This window comes from Hyperolius riggenbachi, chromosome 8 (assembly GCF_040937935.1).
Source record: "Hyperolius riggenbachi isolate aHypRig1 chromosome 8, aHypRig1.pri, whole genome shotgun sequence".
NCBI lineage: Eukaryota > Metazoa > Chordata > Amphibia > Anura > Hyperoliidae > Hyperolius > Hyperolius riggenbachi.
The window spans coordinates 133147894-133165767 of record NC_090653.1 but is presented as its reverse complement, the minus strand read 5'-3'; the positions used below and the strand labels follow the sequence as shown (position 1 = coordinate 133165767).

Below are 17874 nucleotides of genomic sequence, written 5' to 3'. Positions count from 1 at the left end.
GTTACGTTAAGTCGGATTTCCACTGAATTCTGATTTATGGTTTTAAATGCGGAAATTTAAATTCCAATTGCATCCCTAGTGATTAGCCCCAGGTATATATTTTACATTTTTTTCCACTCTTCTTTGATTCATTGGAAATATCCACTTCCTTCCTGCAGTGGCGTAGCTAGGGTTTTCAGCGCCCGGGGACACATGTGGCCACACATCAAAATGTGGTCATTGGTGAAGTTATTTAGATAGCTATATGTGCCCCCTCACCCCATTCAGATAGCCAGATGTGCCCCCCTTTAAATAGCCAAATGGGTGCCCCATTAGTTAGCCAAATGTGCCCCCCTTCACCCTCTTTAGATAGCCAGATGTGTCCCCCTTCACCCTGTTTAGATAGCCAGATGTGCCCTCTTTAGTTAGACTTATTCTGCTGCTGTTAACACTTCTGCAGAGGGAGGAAGCGAAGCAGGGGAACTTCAGGCAGCCAGCTCTCATGCACGTAGGGGTGCCATGGCCGTGCTGCGCCCGGGGACATATGTCCCCCTTGCCTTCCTGTTGTCGCTGGGAATAAAAACCTGGCAGAAGCCTAAGCAATGTTTTGACTTGGAGTTGGGCTTTAGGTTTCCCACATACTGCACCCACTTTTGTAATGCATATGTATTGTTAAAGGACAACTGAAGTGGAAGGTATATGGCGTTTACCATATTTATTTTCTTATAAGCAATGCCAGTTTCCTGGCCATCCTGCTGATCCTCTGCCTCTAGTACTTTTAGCCATAGACCCTGAACAAGCATGCAGCAGATCAGGTGTTTCTAATATTATTGTCAGATCTGACAAAATTAGCTGCATGCCTGTTTCTGGTGTTTTTCAGACACTACTGCAGCCAAATAGATTAGCAGGGCTGCCAGGCAACTGGTATTGTTTAAGAGGAAATAAATATGGCAGCATTCTTCTCACCAAAGTTGTCCTTTAAAACACTTTTGCATATGTTTTTGTACATATTTTTTCCCAAGTGAAAGTCTGTCCAGTACCTTTCAGTAGGGCTGTTCACTTCGTTTGTGATATTAATTGTACATACAAGGAGTGGTTTTGTGTCTGTTTCCGCAGAGCACCATTCAATATAGTGAATGGTCTGTTTAAAATAGAAAGAACGAATATCATCCTCTGCCATTCATTTTTTCCCCATCATTCAAGTATATCCTTATTTGAATTCTATTAAAGCTCATTCTTGAAGAGGTGGGCTACTGAGTGCTGTTAAAATAGAGCAGGAGATTTCAGTAAATAATTTGGGCACCGTCAAAAGACGGAGCTCAAATTACTTTTAAATCACTGTAATTCTCTACCATCCACGGCGACCTGGAGGGGGAATAGTAATTAATGCTGCCAGAACTTGTGCAGGAGCAGGGTAAGTCATATATTGGCTTTATCCTGCGCCCAAATCTCCTGGCGGCTATTTCATAGGTATGCATGGGCTACAACCTTAGAGATAAGGTGCAAAGATATCCCCTTGTAGAAGGGCACAATTTCATTTTTGAACTCACTTTTGATAGACGTGACTGGATCAACTGGTGCAAAGTATCTGTGAAAATGGAAAACAGCTGTGGGTTCCACACTATCAGAACAACACTGGACTCACTGCTGCAAAACTCTGACCAAGAACACCATTTACTTTCCTTCAATCAAAACATCTCTTAGGCTAGTTTCACAGTGGGACGTTAAAATCCCACGTTACAGCAGCCAGTAAAGCAGCCTAACTCACAGCACTGTAAAATCAATGTGCTATTCACAGTGCACACGCTGCGTTAGGGTATAACGCTGCACGTTAAAGAGGAACTGTAACGACAAAGCGGCCCCTGGGGGGTACTCACCTCGGGTGGGGGAAGCCTCCGGATCCTAATGAGGCTTCCCACGCCGTCCTCCATCCGTCAGGGGTCTCGCTGCAGCCCTCCGTGCAGCGGTGACGTAATATTTACCTTCCTGGCTCCTGCGCAGGCGCTCTGACGGCTGTCGGCGCCGAAGTAGGCGGAAATACCCGATCGCCGTCGGGTCTGCTCTACTGCGCAGGCGCAAGTTTCCGGCGCCTGCGCAGTAGAGCGGACCCGACGGAGATCGGGTATTTCCGTCTATTTCCGTGCCGAAAGTCGCCACAGCGCCCCCGCTGGAGCCAGGTACATATTGAACTGACAGTCGGCACAGTCGCCGGCTGTTTGGAGGGCTGCAGCGAGACCCCCGTGGGACAGAGGACGGCGTGGGAAGCCTCATTAGGATCCGGAGGCTTCCCCCACCCGAGGTGAGTACCCCCCAGGGGATCTTTTTAATGTTACAGAGTCTCTTTAAATGAAAGTGCAGCATGCTGTACGTTATACCCCTATAGAGCTGCGTTAGATTGTTTGCACATGCTCAGTGACCAGCCACATGGCTAATTAATATTCACTGCACTGTGGTAACTGGTGGTGGGACTCGTTGTGTTGTCCGGATCATGAATGAATCGTTCATTTGATCTTTTTTGTGAGTCGAATCATCCTGGTCATCACAATGAAAGATTCGGTTCACAGTGGATGTCTGTCTGGAAGAAACAGGAACATACAGAATGTACAGTGCAGGGAAAGTCCTGTCCTGCTAGTCATTTCACCCAGTCTGCTTCCCTAGTAAAATGATTCAAATGATTCGGTTCAAAGATCCGGATCTTTTCAATGATCCGATTCGAATGATCCGAATCCTTAAAAATATCCGGACTTCCCATCACTTTCCTGGAGCGGCTGCTTTGAGAGCCGCACAATCTGACGTCCAACTTCAACACCACCACACGTTGCGTTAGGGGCACGTTATGCGACCTTAAAGAGGAACTCCAGCCTAAACAAACATACTGTCATTAAGTTACATTAGGTATGTTAATTAAAATAGATAGGTAATACAATCTCTTACCCACCCTGTTTTAAAAGAACAGGCAAATGTTTGATTTCATGATGACAGCCATCTTTTTGGTTGAAAGGAGGTGACAGGGAGCATGAGACACGGTTCCAACTGTCCTGTGTGCTGAGCACCTCTCCCAGTTGCTAGGCAACGTGAAAAACAACATAGGAAATCCCATCATGCTCTGCACAGCATCAGGGGAAAAAAAGCCAGGGCTTTTTTTCTTTGATGGGTGGAGCTTAGCTAAAAATGCAGCTAAATATTATGCTTTGGTAAGAAAAACAAAGTTCTGATGCTGTGAAACTGTTAAAGAAACACCAGTTCTGCTGAGTAGATTTTTAGTCCGGAGGTTTTGCCACCTCTATATTTCTATAACAAAGAGCCTGGAGACAATTCTGAGATGTTCTTTCTATTTCCTTTCCCATTCTCCTATACCTCTCCCTTTTAGGTCCAATTGGCAGATGTCTGACCCACCCTTGGCCCTATCCCCTACCCTCTCCAACCTGTATTTCACTTTTTTGTTCAACTGTTTTGTTATAAATAAAAAATTATTTGCAAACAACTTTGTTTGCCCTGCATAGATTACTTTTTGCAAATTGTTTGTAAATTACTTTTCCACATCAATAATGTTATGAAACACATAGAAAACACACATTGTGCTTGCAATTTTGCTGCCATTTTTGCCCTTTTGAATGTGTATAGTGTGCATACAACCTTATAGCCGGTTTACACTGGCATAAAAAAGTTCCATTTAGTGGAACTAAACGGACTGAATCCTAACGTTTGTGAACATTAGGATCCGCTCACACTACTCCATTCCAAGCACCATTCGGGGCGGCTGTGATAATTATGTGTCGTTGAATGCATTGCTTTGACTGTGCACTGACGGAATGGAGGGTCAAGGATGAAAAACGAATGCTCAATAAAAAATGATCTGCTTGATGGGTCAATTTTAACACAGATCAGTTTCTGATTTGTGCAGTGTGAACCAGCCCTTATTGTAAAAGGGAGCTTTCTATGCATCTGTGTACAAGGGTGTTGATTCAACTATGGCAAAATTACTGTATGCTGATAGCGCATAGAGCAGCTCACATTATGCAGTTAATTCATGATTACTAACGTGCTGACACGGCGCGAGTAAACTCCTCTTCCGCGTGCAAATAAATTAGTGCGACTTAATGATCCCTCTGACACGCTACATGCGCTAGTGACACCGTAGTGTGCATTCCTAAGCAATGGCTGATACATTTAATAGCCATGCGGTAGTGACCTATCACTATTGCGGCCGCTACTACGTTAATTAACGTAGTAGCGGCCGGCCACGCTGGTGAAGTATCACGGTAGCTATATATCACTACTCCACGGCATGCTGGAGGGATCATTAATATCAATAATTAGCGTGCGGAAGAGGAGATTACACGCACTGTGTCAGCGCGTTACTAATCATGCATCAACCTGACTGTACCTAATGTGTGTTGCTAGCAAAATGCAGGTTATGCTGTTTGCATTATACTAGCAACCTTCGCAACTTGCATCTCAACTCTTGGTGAGACTTTATTGGCAGGTTTTGTAAATATTGTATGTTAACTGTACTGTCTAGCTTTCTGCAGATACTCCTAACCTTATATTACACTCTGTCCTAGTCATGGTCTCAGTCACCTGCGGATTCTGAAAGAAAGTACTTATGTTATTGAAGCATCCTCCAGATCTGTTGAGCAAAGGATTATCGTTCTTTGTCCATTGTCCCAGGCTTTCTCCTTTTTCCCATGTTTTGTGTTGGCTGAAGTGTGAGGTGTTTATCACTCGGCACACATCAACATTGGTAAAATTCTGACACCAATCCTCAAACGTCATCCTAGACATAGTAGAAAGTAATGATCAGAGGTTAACGTATATAGGCCCATATTTAATTACCTACGGTAAGTTTTCAGTACCTTTTCAGTACTAAAAATTATTTTCTTGCTTCCTAGAAGCTTTAAAGTGTACCCAAGGCGTCTTTTGACCTGATAAGATAAACATGTGTATGTACAGTGCAAAACATATTAATAACCATGTTGTTTTTCTGTTTTTATTTTGCAGCCTAAAAGAGTTAATTTTCAGGCATGCAAGTGACAGCTTCTGTCTTGTCAGTACCTTGTTGAGAATATAGTAAACATCACAGATAAGCAAATTACAGTCATAAAAAGTTTTCCTTGCAGAATACAACTTCTGAGGGCAGGGGAGAGATAGATAAAGGTCAATAAAGTTAAAGTATTTTAACTCTGGGACAATTAATAGACTGCCATTGAGTAGAGACAATAAAACATTAAATCTACTTTGTAAATGCTTAAATATAAAATAAAACCATGGGATATCTAAAAAAAAGGTTTCATTTTTAGGAGTAAGAAGATAAATACAATTGTTTATCTCATCAGTTTATTTTCACTTCTGGGTGACTTAAAAGGTATACCTGAACTGTGGGGAAAAGATTTTACTTTACTTCTTCTAGCCCCCCCGTAGTCTTTGAGGACCCTCTCTTTCCTCTGGGTCTCGTCCGTTTGTGCTGCTGTCACCCTAAAAAAAACATCCCCAACCCCGCTTGGTTTTGCACTTCAGCAAATGCGCCTCCTTAATCACTCACCCATAGCCAGAAGCGCCCAACACATGCACGGTTCCTAAAGACGCAAGAGTGCGATCGAGGAGGTGCCGGGGCAGCGTATGTGAAGCACCGCGCTATCAAGTCAGAGACATTTATTAGAGTAACATAGTAGCATAAAGGGGAACCCAAAGACCCTGAGGGGCCTCAAAGACTACTGGGCACTGGAAGAAGCCCCACCCCACATAAGTAAAAGTCAACAAGTGTGCTTTAAAGGTTTTTTATGAAGTGAGAAAAACATTTCGGAAAGAAAACTCAGAAGAAAGGTTAATTGAATTGGGACCATAAAGTTGTCACTTTATAGGTTTCAGCAAAATCATTAGAATAATAATAATATTAAGATATTGAATTCAATCCATGAGAATGTGTTGTGTTTTGGTCTAATGCACCAAACTATCACGTATTACATATTAAAAGGGACACGTCAAGTGACAATTATTATTGTTCATTTATACAGGATCAACCTCTTGTGCAGCACTGAATGGAGATAATGTGAAATTTAGTAGATTTGGAGATGAAAGAGGAGAGGGAGTGCTCAGTTAAATAAGAAAAAGCAGTTTAGAAGGAACTGAGAACTCAAGTATGTATTCAAGGGATAGGCTGACATGTAAGGCTGTTGTGGTGTTTTTGATTATATCATTAATAAATGTGGCAAAGTCATAACTTACACAGAGTTTGACGTGGGGAGGAGGACAGAGCCGGGAGTTGAAAGCATTAAAGAGACACTGAAGCGAAAAAATATATATGATATAGTGAATTGGTTGTGTACTATGAATAATTACTAGAAGATTAGCAGCAAACAAAATATTCTCATATTTTTATTTTCAGGTATATAGTGTTTTTTCTAACATTGCATCATTCTATAATATGTGCAGATTACACAACACTCAGCATTCATAATGATCCTTTCAGAGCAGTCTGTGAACTAATGACCTCTCCTCTGGCAGAGAAAAAGGAAAATAGTTCAGGAACAGTTGAGATAATAAAAGTCAGAAAACAGCCCTCTCCACGACTTTAAAAGTTTTTTTTAAAAGGCTTTAAAAGGCTTTTTTTGCATAGAGATAACAACTGGAGTTTCTTAACTCTTCCTGTACTGGAAACAATTAGACTGATGTATCTGATCTTAATGTTTTATTTCTTAGCTGTACTACACATACAAATCATAATATCATAATTTTTTTTCCGCTTCAGTGTCTCTTTAACTACCTTGGCCTCCTGGACGTACTAGCTACGCCCAGGAGGCCATGTGCGCTGCCGCGCGCCCCTGCGGCCGATCGCGCGCGTGCACGCGCACTCCCGGCCCGCGGTTCGCTAGCCTGGCAATCAGTGAATCAGGCTATGGTGCCCGATCACTGATTGCTCTCCCCCCGAGAAAAACCGTCAGCTTCGCACGGAAGCTGAGGTTTTTCTGTTCCTATTTCCCCCGACGTCACTCTAAGCTTCCGTGTTATGCTTAGAGTGATGTCATTGTAAACAAACTCATGGCTGCCATCTTGTGGCCAAAAAGCTAACTGCATGAAAATGCAAAAAAAAAATTAAGAAATAGACCAATATGTACAAAAAAAATTGATTTGCATCCCACCCTCCCAAAAATATCCACATAAAATGTTTAATAATAAAAAAACAAAACATTACAATTAAAAAAAACCACATAAATATTTACCTAAGGGTCTAAACTTTTTAATTATCTATGTAAACATTAAATATTTCTATTTTTTTTTTAATTATAAGCTTGTAAATAGTGATGAATGCAAAACGGAAAAAATGCACTTTTATTTCCAAGTAAAATATTGTCGCCATACATTGTGATAGGGACATAATTTAAATGGTGTAATAACCGGGAGAAATGGGCACATACAATTCGTGAGTTTTAATTGTGGAGGCATGTATTATTTTAAAACTATAATGGCCACAAACTGAGAAAAAAATGCATTTTTTCCGTTGTTTCCTTATTCTTCCTGTTAAAATGCATTTACAGTAAAGTGGCTCTTAGCAAAATGTACCCCCCAAAGAAAGTATAATTGGAGGCAGAAAAAACGAGACATAGATCAGTTCATTGTGATAAGTAGTGATAAAGTTATAGGCTAATGAATGGGAGGTGAACATTGCTCGGATGCATAAAGCGAAAACGACTGAAGGGTGAAGTGGTAAAACAACTGAGATTGTGGTAATATGAAGCAATGAGGGAGGAAACGTAGGATTGTTTGGCCTCATTGAAGGCCTGCCTGCATTGATACAGAGCATCTTTGTATTCATGAAAATGCTCACACATTTACCACTTGTGACAGCACCGTTCAGTCACCCAGAAGCAGTGCTTCAACTCTCTAATCCAAGGTTGGTAATTGTACAGTGGCGGAGGACAATGATGGAGGAAGCAGCCAGATCAAGGGTAGAGGTTAATGTGTTATGAAAATGTGCAGCCGCTAGCTTGGCGTCAGAAAATGAGGGTAAAGTGAGTAAGAAGGATGACACAGTCTTCAGAGCACGGCTGGTGATGTGTGTGTGTGTGTGTGTGTGTGTGTGTGTGTCCATTTTGGAGCTGTGGTCAGACAGAATGAAAATTTTAATGAGCAAGTTGTGGTTAGAGAGTGCCGAAGTGGAGTTTTTGAAATTGGATAGCAAAAAGAAGTGGGTGAAAACCAAGTCAAGTGTGTGGCCATCAATGTGAGTGTCCGTAGAGGACCATTGTATTCAATTCAATTCACTTTATTGTCATTGTGTAACACAACGAAATTACTTTTCATGACAACCCCACGGTGCATATAGGGAACATAGTGATAGTAACAAGGAAGAGAAGAAATTATACAAGTATGCCAGGTATTACAGATGTTTAAACAATTTGTACACAGTGTTAATTATTTCAGAGAGGATTCAGAGTTCATCAAGTTTATGGCAGATGGGAAAAAGCTGTCTTTCAGTCTGTTTGTGTGTGTGCGGATTGATCTAAAACATTTACCTGATGGAAGGAGCTCAGACAAGGCATTTCCAGGGTGAGTGGTGTCCTTGATAATGTTTTTGGCCCTTCTCACGCTGCGAGTATTATACAAAAGTTCCAGTGATGGTAGTTCAATGCCAATAATGGCTTCTGCTATTTTAACAACTCGCTGCAGGGCTTCTCTAGTAGCCTTCGTGCAGCTGTTGTACCAGGCCGTCATGCAATTGGTCAGAACGCTTTCTATAGTGCATCTGTAGAAATTAACCAGCAGCTTCTGTGGGAGGTTAGCGCTCCTTAGTTTTCTCTGAAAGTAGAGGCGTTGTGCTTTGCCAGTTAGAGCTAAAGCATTGTCAGCCCAGGACAGGTTCTCTGCGATGGTGACTCCCAAAAATTTGAAGCTGGAAACTCTCTCCACAGCCTCTGCATTGATCATTAGCAGTAGGTGAGTGGTCTATTTGGTGGTCCTAAAGTCCAGAATAATTTCTTTGGTCTTCTTTGTATTTAATAACAGGTTGTTAATGTCGCACCATGCAGTCAGGTTCCTAACTTCTTCTCTGTATGCAGCTTCCTCATTGTCTGATATAAGCCCAATGACAGTCGTATCATCTGCAAACTTAACAATTATGTTTGAGGTATGGATAGGCTGGCAGTCATGGGTGAAAAGTGCATAGAGGAGAGGGCTTAACCACTTGCCGACCGCACGCTTATACCGTGCGTCGGCAAAGTGGCAGCTGCAGGACCAGCGACGCAGTATTGCGTCACCAGCTGCAGGCTGATTAATCAGGAAGCAGCCGCTCGTGCGAGCGGCTGCTTCCTGTCAATTCACGGCGGGGGGCTCCGTGAATAGCCTGCGGGCCGCCGATGGCGGCTCGCAGGCTAAATGTAAACACAAGCGGAAATAATCCGCTTTGTTTACATTTGTACGGCGCTGCAACGCAGCAGCGCCGTAGGGCAGATCGGCGATCCCCGGCCAATCAGCGGCCGGGGATCGCCGCCATGTGACAGGAGACAGCCTGTCACTGGCTGCACAGGACGGATAGCGTCCTGTGCAGCCCGGATCTCCAGGGGGGGCCAGGTAGGAGAGGGAGGGGGAGGATTTCGCCGCGGAGGGGGGCTTTGAGGTGCCCCCCCCGCAACACCCGGCAGGCAGGAGCGATCAGACCCCCCCAGCACATCATCCCCCTAGTGGGGAAAAAAGGGGGGAGATCTGGTCGCTCTGCCTGCACGCTGATCTGTGCTGGGGGCTGCAGAGCCCACCCAGCACAGATCAGCTAAGACAGCGCTGGTCCTTAAGGGGGGGTAAAGGGTGGGTCCTCAAGTGGTTAATACACAGCCCTGTGGCACGCCAGTGCTCAGGGTAAGGGTGGAGGATGTCTGTTTTCCTAGTCTGACAGTTTGAGGGTGATTAGTAAGGAAGTCCAATAACCAAGTACGTATGGAGGGAGCAAGACCTAGTGCATGGAGTTTGTTGGTCAGCTGGCTAGGTACAATAGTGTTAAATGCTGAGCTGTAGTCAACCAAGAGCATCCTAACATAGGAGTTAGGCTTTTCCAGGTGTGAGAGGGCAGCATGGAGAGCTACACAGATGGCATCCTCAGTCGATCTATTTGTTCGGTAAGCAAACTGGTGTTGATCTAGATTTGCTGGGATGGAGGCCTTGATGTGTGTGGCTACCAGTCATTCAAAGCACTTGGCGATGACAGGGGTTAGAGCAACTGGTCGATAATCATTAAGACAGGTTATCCTAGGATTTTTTGGGACTGGCACAATGGTTGTAGATTTAAGGCATGATGGGACTACACCCAAGAACAGAGAGAGGTTGAATATTTGTGTAAAAACTTTCGCTAGTTGACCAGCACAGGCCTGGAGCACACGTCCTTGCACACCATCAGGACCTGCAGCTTTCCTGGTGTTGATATTTGTGAGTGCTTGCTGCACTTCATGTATGTGAAGGATTAAAGGCTGTGAGTCTGTAGTGGGCCCAAAGTTGACTGGAGGCCGATTGTTGTCGTTTTCAAATCTAGCATACCTCATTGTATGAGGTTAATGTGGCTACCTGTAGAGGACCATTGTATGAGGTCAATGTGGCTCCCTGTGGAGGACCATTGTATGAGGTCAATGTGGGTCCCTGTAGAGGACCATTGTATGAGGTTAATGTGGCTACTTGTAGACGACCATTGTATGAGGTCAATGTGGCTCCCTGTAGAGGACGATTGTATAAGGTCAATGTGGCTCCCTGTAGAGGACCATTGTATGAGGTCATTGTGGATCCCTGTAGAGGACCATTGTATGAGGTCATTGTGGCTCCCTGTAGAGGACCATTGTATGAGGTCAATGTGGGTCCCTGTAGAGGACCATTGTATGAGGTCATTGTGGGTCCCTGTAGAGGACCATTGTATGAGGTCAATGTGGGTACCTGTAGAGGACCATTGTATGAGGTCATTGTGGATCCCTGTAGAGGACCATTGTATGAGGTCATTGTGGCTCCCTGTAGAGGACCATTGTATAAGGTCAATGTGGCTCCCTGTAGAGGACCATTGTATGAGGTCAATGTGGGTCCCTGTAGAGGACCATTGTATGAGGTTAATGTGGCTACCTGTAGACGACCATTGTATGAGGTCAATGTGGCTCCCTGTAGAGGACCATTGTATGAGGTCAATGTGGCTCCCTGTAGAGGACCATTGTATGAGGTCATTGTGGATCCCTGTAGAGGACCATTGTATGAGGTCATTGTGGCTCCCTGTAGAGGACCATTGTATGAGGTCAATGTGGCTCCCTGTAGAGGACCATTGTATGAGGTCATTGTGGATCCCTGTAGAGGACCATTGTATGAGGTCATTGTGGCTCCCTGTAGAGGACCATTGTATGAGGTCAATGTGGGTCCCTGTAGAGGACCATTGTATGAGGTCATTGTGGGTCCCTGTAGAGGACCATTGTATGAGGTCAATGTGGCTCCCTGTGGAGGATCATTGTATGAGGTCAATGTGGGTCCCTGTAGAGGACCATTGTATGAGGTTAATGTGGCTACCTGTAGACGACCATTGTATGAGGTCAATGTGGCTCCCTGTAGAGGACCATTGTATAAGGTCAATGTGGCTCCCTGTAGAGGACCATTGTATGAGGTCATTGTGGATCCCTGTAGAGGACCATTGTATGAGGTCATTGTGGCTCCCTGTAGAGGACCATTGTATGAGGTCAATGTGGGTCCCTGTAGAGGACCATTGTATGAGGTCATTGTGGGTCCCTGTAGAGGACCATTGTATGAGGTCAATGTGGGTACCTGTAGAGGACCATTGTATGAGGTCATTGTGGCTCCCTGTAGAGGACCATTGTATAAGGTCAATGTGGCTCCCTGTAGAGGACCATTGTATGAGGTCATTGTGGATCCCTGTAGAGGACCATTGTATGAGGTCATTGTGGGTCCCTGTAGAGGACCATTGTATGAGGTCAATGTGGGTACCTGTAGAGGACCATTGTATGAGGTCATTGTGGATCCCTGTAGAGGACCATTGTATGAGGTCATTGTGGCTCCTTGTAGAGGACCATTGTATAAGGTCAATGTGGCTCCCTGTAGAGGACCATTGTATGAGGTCAATGTGGGTCCCTGTAGAGGACCATTGTATGAGGTCATTGTGGGTCCCTGTAGAGGACCATTGTATGAGGTCAATGTGGGTACTTGTAGAGGACCATTATATGAGGTTAAAAAGAGAAGGAAAGTGACAGAATCTTGGAAGCAGCATGTGTATTGTGGGGATCTTGAAATCCCCAATGCTGTCTGAGGGGATAGTAGTGGAAAACGAGGGGTTGCCAGGAAGAAAAATAGTCCAGAAAAGGACTGGTATGGTTAGGAGCCTTGTAGATTAACCACTTAAGTACCAGCGGTCTCTGCCCCCTTAAAGACCAGAGACTGCTGGTACTGAAACGGTGGAATCCCGATAAATACCAACAAATTGCCGCACATAACCGGCCGCAACCGCTGTCACCGCCACACGTCGGGAACTTAGGCCACCCAATCTGCCATCTCTATGATGACAGAGTTTGTGTCAGCTGGCCAGGAGCCGCTTTCATTGGCTCCAATAGGAGTTGCTTACATTGAAAGACAGGTAACATTTGAAAAGATACCCCGCTGCACCAAATGGCTGGGTGGTAACAGAACATTTTAAATTCATGATTTTGTCTTCATATGAGATTTGTATTATGGTTGATACCATTTGAAATGTGTGTATATGTCTCTTTAAGATGAATGGACACACCTATGGGTGTGCCTAGCCTACCTGTGTATTTAATCTGTGTAGCATAAGTCTTTGTAAGCTATGATTAAGGAGCCACACTTCGCTCTGATACACGTGAGCTTTTACCTGTACTATGTGATGCCGAATAAAGAATAAAGGATTTTCTACTACCACCCAGCCATTTGGTGCAGCGGAATATCTTTTCAAATATGATCTGGTTGTGGCGTTGGTTTCCCTGCTCCCACCTGGACATAGACTGTGAGTGCAGCGGCCTCTTTGTGTCTCTCATTGAAAGACAGCAGTGGGCTGAACGAGCAGCGTGTTGACAGAAGAATACCAACACCCCCGCCTCATAACATCCTAAAGTAACCAAGCAGCTCAGGGTGACCAAACCACTAGGAAAGTATAGGGGGCTAAAACAGACCAAAAAAAACCTCCTACTAAAAAGCAATGCTTGGTGTGATTTGCCTTCTTAAAACAGAAGGTACTCATCATGTGATTCTACGGCTTTATCAGCTGAAAGATTTGGATTTCATTATCAACTGTGTTTTTTTTACCTGCATGCACAACAGTGAGGAAGAAAGGACTGGCACTAGATGTTAACAGAAAGGCATAGGTCCGCTTCACCGGATTCTGTATTCATAGCATGCACGTGCACCTCAGAACAAAGCACTGTAATATGGCAAAAAGGAAGATGAAGGCACTGAGCTTGCAAAAGATATACCTTTAATCCACGGTGGGAAGACACATCAGGGTATACAGTGGGGGTGAGGGAGGCCTGACAGCTGTTTTGCTTTAAGACAAAGCTTCCTCAGAGGCCGAAGAAAAGAACAACTTTAACCCAAGTGCAGTCAGCATTAAATGGTTTCGCTTACCGCTCAGAAGACGGTGTGCAACGCCAGCCCGCGGCGGATGCGGTGGTCCGGCATGTTGGCTCCGCCTACCGGAAGTGACATGCGCGCTGCTCTAACCTATCGGTGAGCCGCGGGTCTCCCCGCTACCCACGCGTCAGCACTTCCGCATTACGCGTCATCGCCTGCCTTCCCGCTTGCCGCTATTGGTGGAGATGTTGCCATTGAGTTCATTAACTCCATGAACTCCATGGCAACATCTCCACCAATAGCGGCAAGCGGGAAGGCAGGCGATGACGCGTAATGCGGAAGTGCTGACGCGTGGGTAGCGGGGAGACCGCAGCTCACCGATAGGTTAGAGCAGCGCGCATGTCACTTCCGGTAGGCGGAGCCAACATGCCGGACCACCGCATCCGCCGCGGGCGGGCGTTGCACACCGTCTTCTGAGCGGTAAGCGAAACCATTTAATGCTGACTGCACTTGGGTTAAAGTTGTTCTTTTCTTCGGCCTCTGAGGAAGCTTTGTCTTAAAGCGAAACAGCTGTCAGGTCTCCCTCACCCCCACTGTATACCCTGATGTGTCTTCCCACCGTGGATTGAAGGTATATCTTTTGCAAGCTCAGTGCCTTCATCTTCCTTTTTGCCATATTACAGTGCTTTGTTCTGAGGTGCACGTGCATGCTATGAATACAGAATCCGGTGAAGCGGACCTATGCCTTTCTGTTAACATCTAGTGCCAGTCCTTTCTTCCTCACTGTTGTGCAACTTATAGACTTTATACTGTGCACAGATGCAAGAAACAGAAGTGCCAACCACTGAGGCTCCTGGACCTTCCGTGGAGACGGTAAACACAGGTACCAAATGCCTCCAAGTGGGTAGGTCTGACTGGGAAACGTTTTTCACTGACACCGCCAGTGGGTCCAATTCCAGCAAAACAGTGGGGGTGAAGGTGATAGAGCAAGATCTGAGTCGTCTATCAGACAAGGAGGTCAAACTTTTCTGGACCGTGGCTTCACTTAAACGCTATGAGTCAAAACAGTTAGCATCCAGAGGCTTTCGCAACTATAGAGAAGCAAGTGAATATAGGAATGATCCAGAATTCATGAAAGAGTGGGATGATGAGCACCTGCAACATGCTCTAAGACTACAATCTATCGTGCTTAGGAGAACTGAGCGTGAATATAACACTACGGTGGCTGAAATCACAAAGTGCAAGGAGGAATTTCTCAAATTGACTTCTGTGGACCAATTAACTAAAATCGAGGAAAAAATCGAGAATCGATTAGTCCCAATTCAGGACGACATTAAACAAAGGAAACTAAGCAAGTTCAGACGTGATCGCCAAGACTTCAAGGAGGGCAAAGTATTTGAGTGGGGGCAACCTACCAGACGCCCAAGGAATAGAAAAAGGCGACCACCATCTAAAAATAAAGGCTATTGGACAACAGATTCTGGGAGCAACTCAAGTCCGGAGGAAGGGGACGGTCAAGCAAAACCTAAACCCCAACCAAGAAGTAAGCCCAAACCTGCTTTAAAACCCACCCCAAAGAGAAAATGTGTAGAGGTCCCTTTAGGCGAGTTATCAGACGAGGACGAGGAGGAAGGTCCAAGTTCCGCCAGAACTCCCACCAAAAGGGTTACCTGGGGGAGGGGGGCCTATGGGAAGGGCAAACGCAAGAGGAGATAGAATTACTCCAAAAGATCGAGATGAACAAGGAACTCCAGATCATCAATATCTCTGGAACATCACTACCTGAGGGTAGTGAGTCACTCCTCAAAAAGGGACTGAATTATTCTTTGACATGCCAATTTAACAAATTCAATTTCGAGGTGGATTGGTATAAGACTATACGGAGAATCAATATTGCTCTGTGGCAGGAAAGCAAGGGAAGTCCACCAACAGACGAAATCCGACTGAATAGTCACACCACCATAAGCCAGTTGGGGTTTTTTGTCCAAAATCTGACTAGCACCCAAGATTTAGAAGCCCTGAACAATTTGGGACAATTATGGTCTGAGGGTAATAATGATGCAGAAATGCAAGTGGATTCAACAGAAATGCCTAAGGAACTCTTCCGACCTTGTAAATCCATTAAGGAATTCAGGACACCTCCAGGCTCAGCAGTAGACATCCTAAATAGGAAGGTTCTACAGGATATGCAGGCATTAATCTATCCAGAGGCTAAACCCAACATCACCAAAGAAGAGAGGGAGGCTTTGGAGTGGCTTAAGAACAATAAACAGCAGGTCCTGAAAAAAGCTGACAGGGGGGGGGGGGAACTTGGTGGTGATGTCTAGGGAATATTATGTTAGTGAAGCCCTAAGACAGCTTGAGGGACCTGATGGATTTTATGAGAAGCTAAAAAGCAATCCACTACCACTACATAAGTCCCTACTTCAAACCCTCCTTAGGAGGGGGGTGAAAAAAGGGCTCCTAATGAAATCTATGGGAGAGGGGCTGTTGCCAGATTACCCTAGAAAACCAGTGTGGTACTTTCTCCCCAAGATCCACAAGAACCCCGCGGCCCCCCCGGGGCGTCCGATTGTGTCAGCCAGGGGTTCACTTACTGAACCATTGTCCAGATTCCTGGACCATCATTTAAGACAATTTTTGAGGGTGGTATGCACCCACCTGACGGACACCTTGGATGCCCTGGGTAAGGTCGTGGGTGTTGAGCTTGGGGAGAATGAAACCTTGGCATCTATTGATGTTGTCAACTTGTACACACGGATCCCCCAATCCCAGGGAATACACATGATTGGTGACTTGTTAATTGAATGTGGAGAGGAACCAACCTGGGTGGAATTTTTGATGCAGTGTTTGGACTTTGTGCTTTCGCATAACGTGTTTCTTTTCCATGACAGGTGGTACCATCAACGGTCTGGTGTAGCAATGGGGACACCTGTAGCCCCCACTTTTTCCAATTTATTTTTGTGGGGGTGGAAAAAGAGATACATCTTGGGGACAAACAATCCCTTTCGAGCCAAAATTGGCCATTGGTATCGATATGTGGATGACGTGGTTCTGACCTGGAGGGGCACGGTGAGTGAGTTTAACCAATTTCTTGGCTATGTCAATCACAATGACCTCAACATGCAGTTCACAGGGGTGCTGGCTAGTCCTAGCCTTCAGTTCCTTGATTTGGAACTGCATGTTAAGGACAATCATGTCCTCAGCCGAGGGCACAGGAAAGACACTGCCACCAACTCTGTGCTCCTCCAGTTCAGTTTCCACGCTCCACATACCATCCAAGCCATCCCGTACGGACAGTTTGTGAGACTAAAACGCAATAATGTTAAAAGGCATGACTTTGTCTCCCAAAGTAAAGAACTGGCAGTTAGACTGTCTGTGAGAGGGTATGATATGGACGAATTAAATCTAGCCTTCAGGAGGGCAGATGCCCGCGATAGGGAATATTTGCTTATAAACAGAAAGAAAGTGAGAACTAATCCTAAATCTGATACACGGGCATTTGCATGTGTGTTCGATTATTCCCCAATGGCAGACAAAATTAAGGCCATCATTCAGAAGCACTGGTGTGAATTTCAGGCAAGTGAGAGTAGTGTGAAATTCATCAAAAATAGACCATTGATCTCTTTTAGAAGAGCACAGACGATTGGTGATGTCATTACTGACAGTGAATTTAGAGCGGTTCATGAGCAGAATTGGTTGCAAAAAAACATCCTTGTGGGAAATTTTAGATGCGGAAATTGCAACCACTGTACTCAATTTTTGGCTGGAAAAAGCACACAACTTGGTGCCAAAGTGTTGCATTTTAAACAGTTCTTGCATTGCCGATCAAAAAATACTGTTTATGCGATCTTATGCTCATGCAATCACTTCTATATCGGTCAAACAACTCGAATGATATGCACCAGATTTCAGGAGCATGTCAATTCGATTGCTACAGGTGTAGGTGCTGGTCGTTTCATTATGCACATGCGAGAGCACCATGGTGGAAACGCTGACTCCTTGAGGTTTATGGGTCTTAAACAGGTAGCTGTACCCCATAGAGGTGGTAATCTTGAGCAGATACTGTTACAGCAGGAAGCAAGACTTATTTCCGAGACAGGAGCTTGCGGTCCCCTGGGTTTTAATGAAAGAAATGAGCTTCATTGCTTTCTGGCAAAGTACTAATTCACTTGTATTTTCTCTTTCTTTTTTTCTTATCTGATGTAGAGATGCCGAGATATATTTGGTGGTCTTTGTTTAGATATATGGTTGTTTATTTTCTGTTTTTTATATGTAAAAGTTTATTTGATCTAATATATGTCTACTTACTATAGACGGAATTGTCCCCTTGTGTCTGTCAGCATATGG

General features: G+C 44.7%; 1 protein-coding gene across 2 annotated transcripts in view; it reads right to left on the bottom strand.

The window, feature by feature from the left end:
• The window catches only part of CAPN6 (calpain 6), a 174266-nt gene that overhangs the window by 30318 nt on the left and 126074 nt on the right, over positions 1-17874 (bottom strand). The window contains exons 8-9 of one of the 2 annotated variants that reach the window (XM_068251112.1): positions 4584-4756; positions 1530-1567 (exon numbers count right to left, since the gene is read on the bottom strand). In XM_068251112.1, the coding sequence (XP_068107213.1) occupies positions 1530-1567; positions 4584-4756 (211 nt within the window). Of the gene's footprint in view, positions 1-1529; positions 1568-4560; positions 4757-17874 lie in introns of both variants that reach the window. The other variant, XM_068251113.1, reaches the window with a different exon arrangement.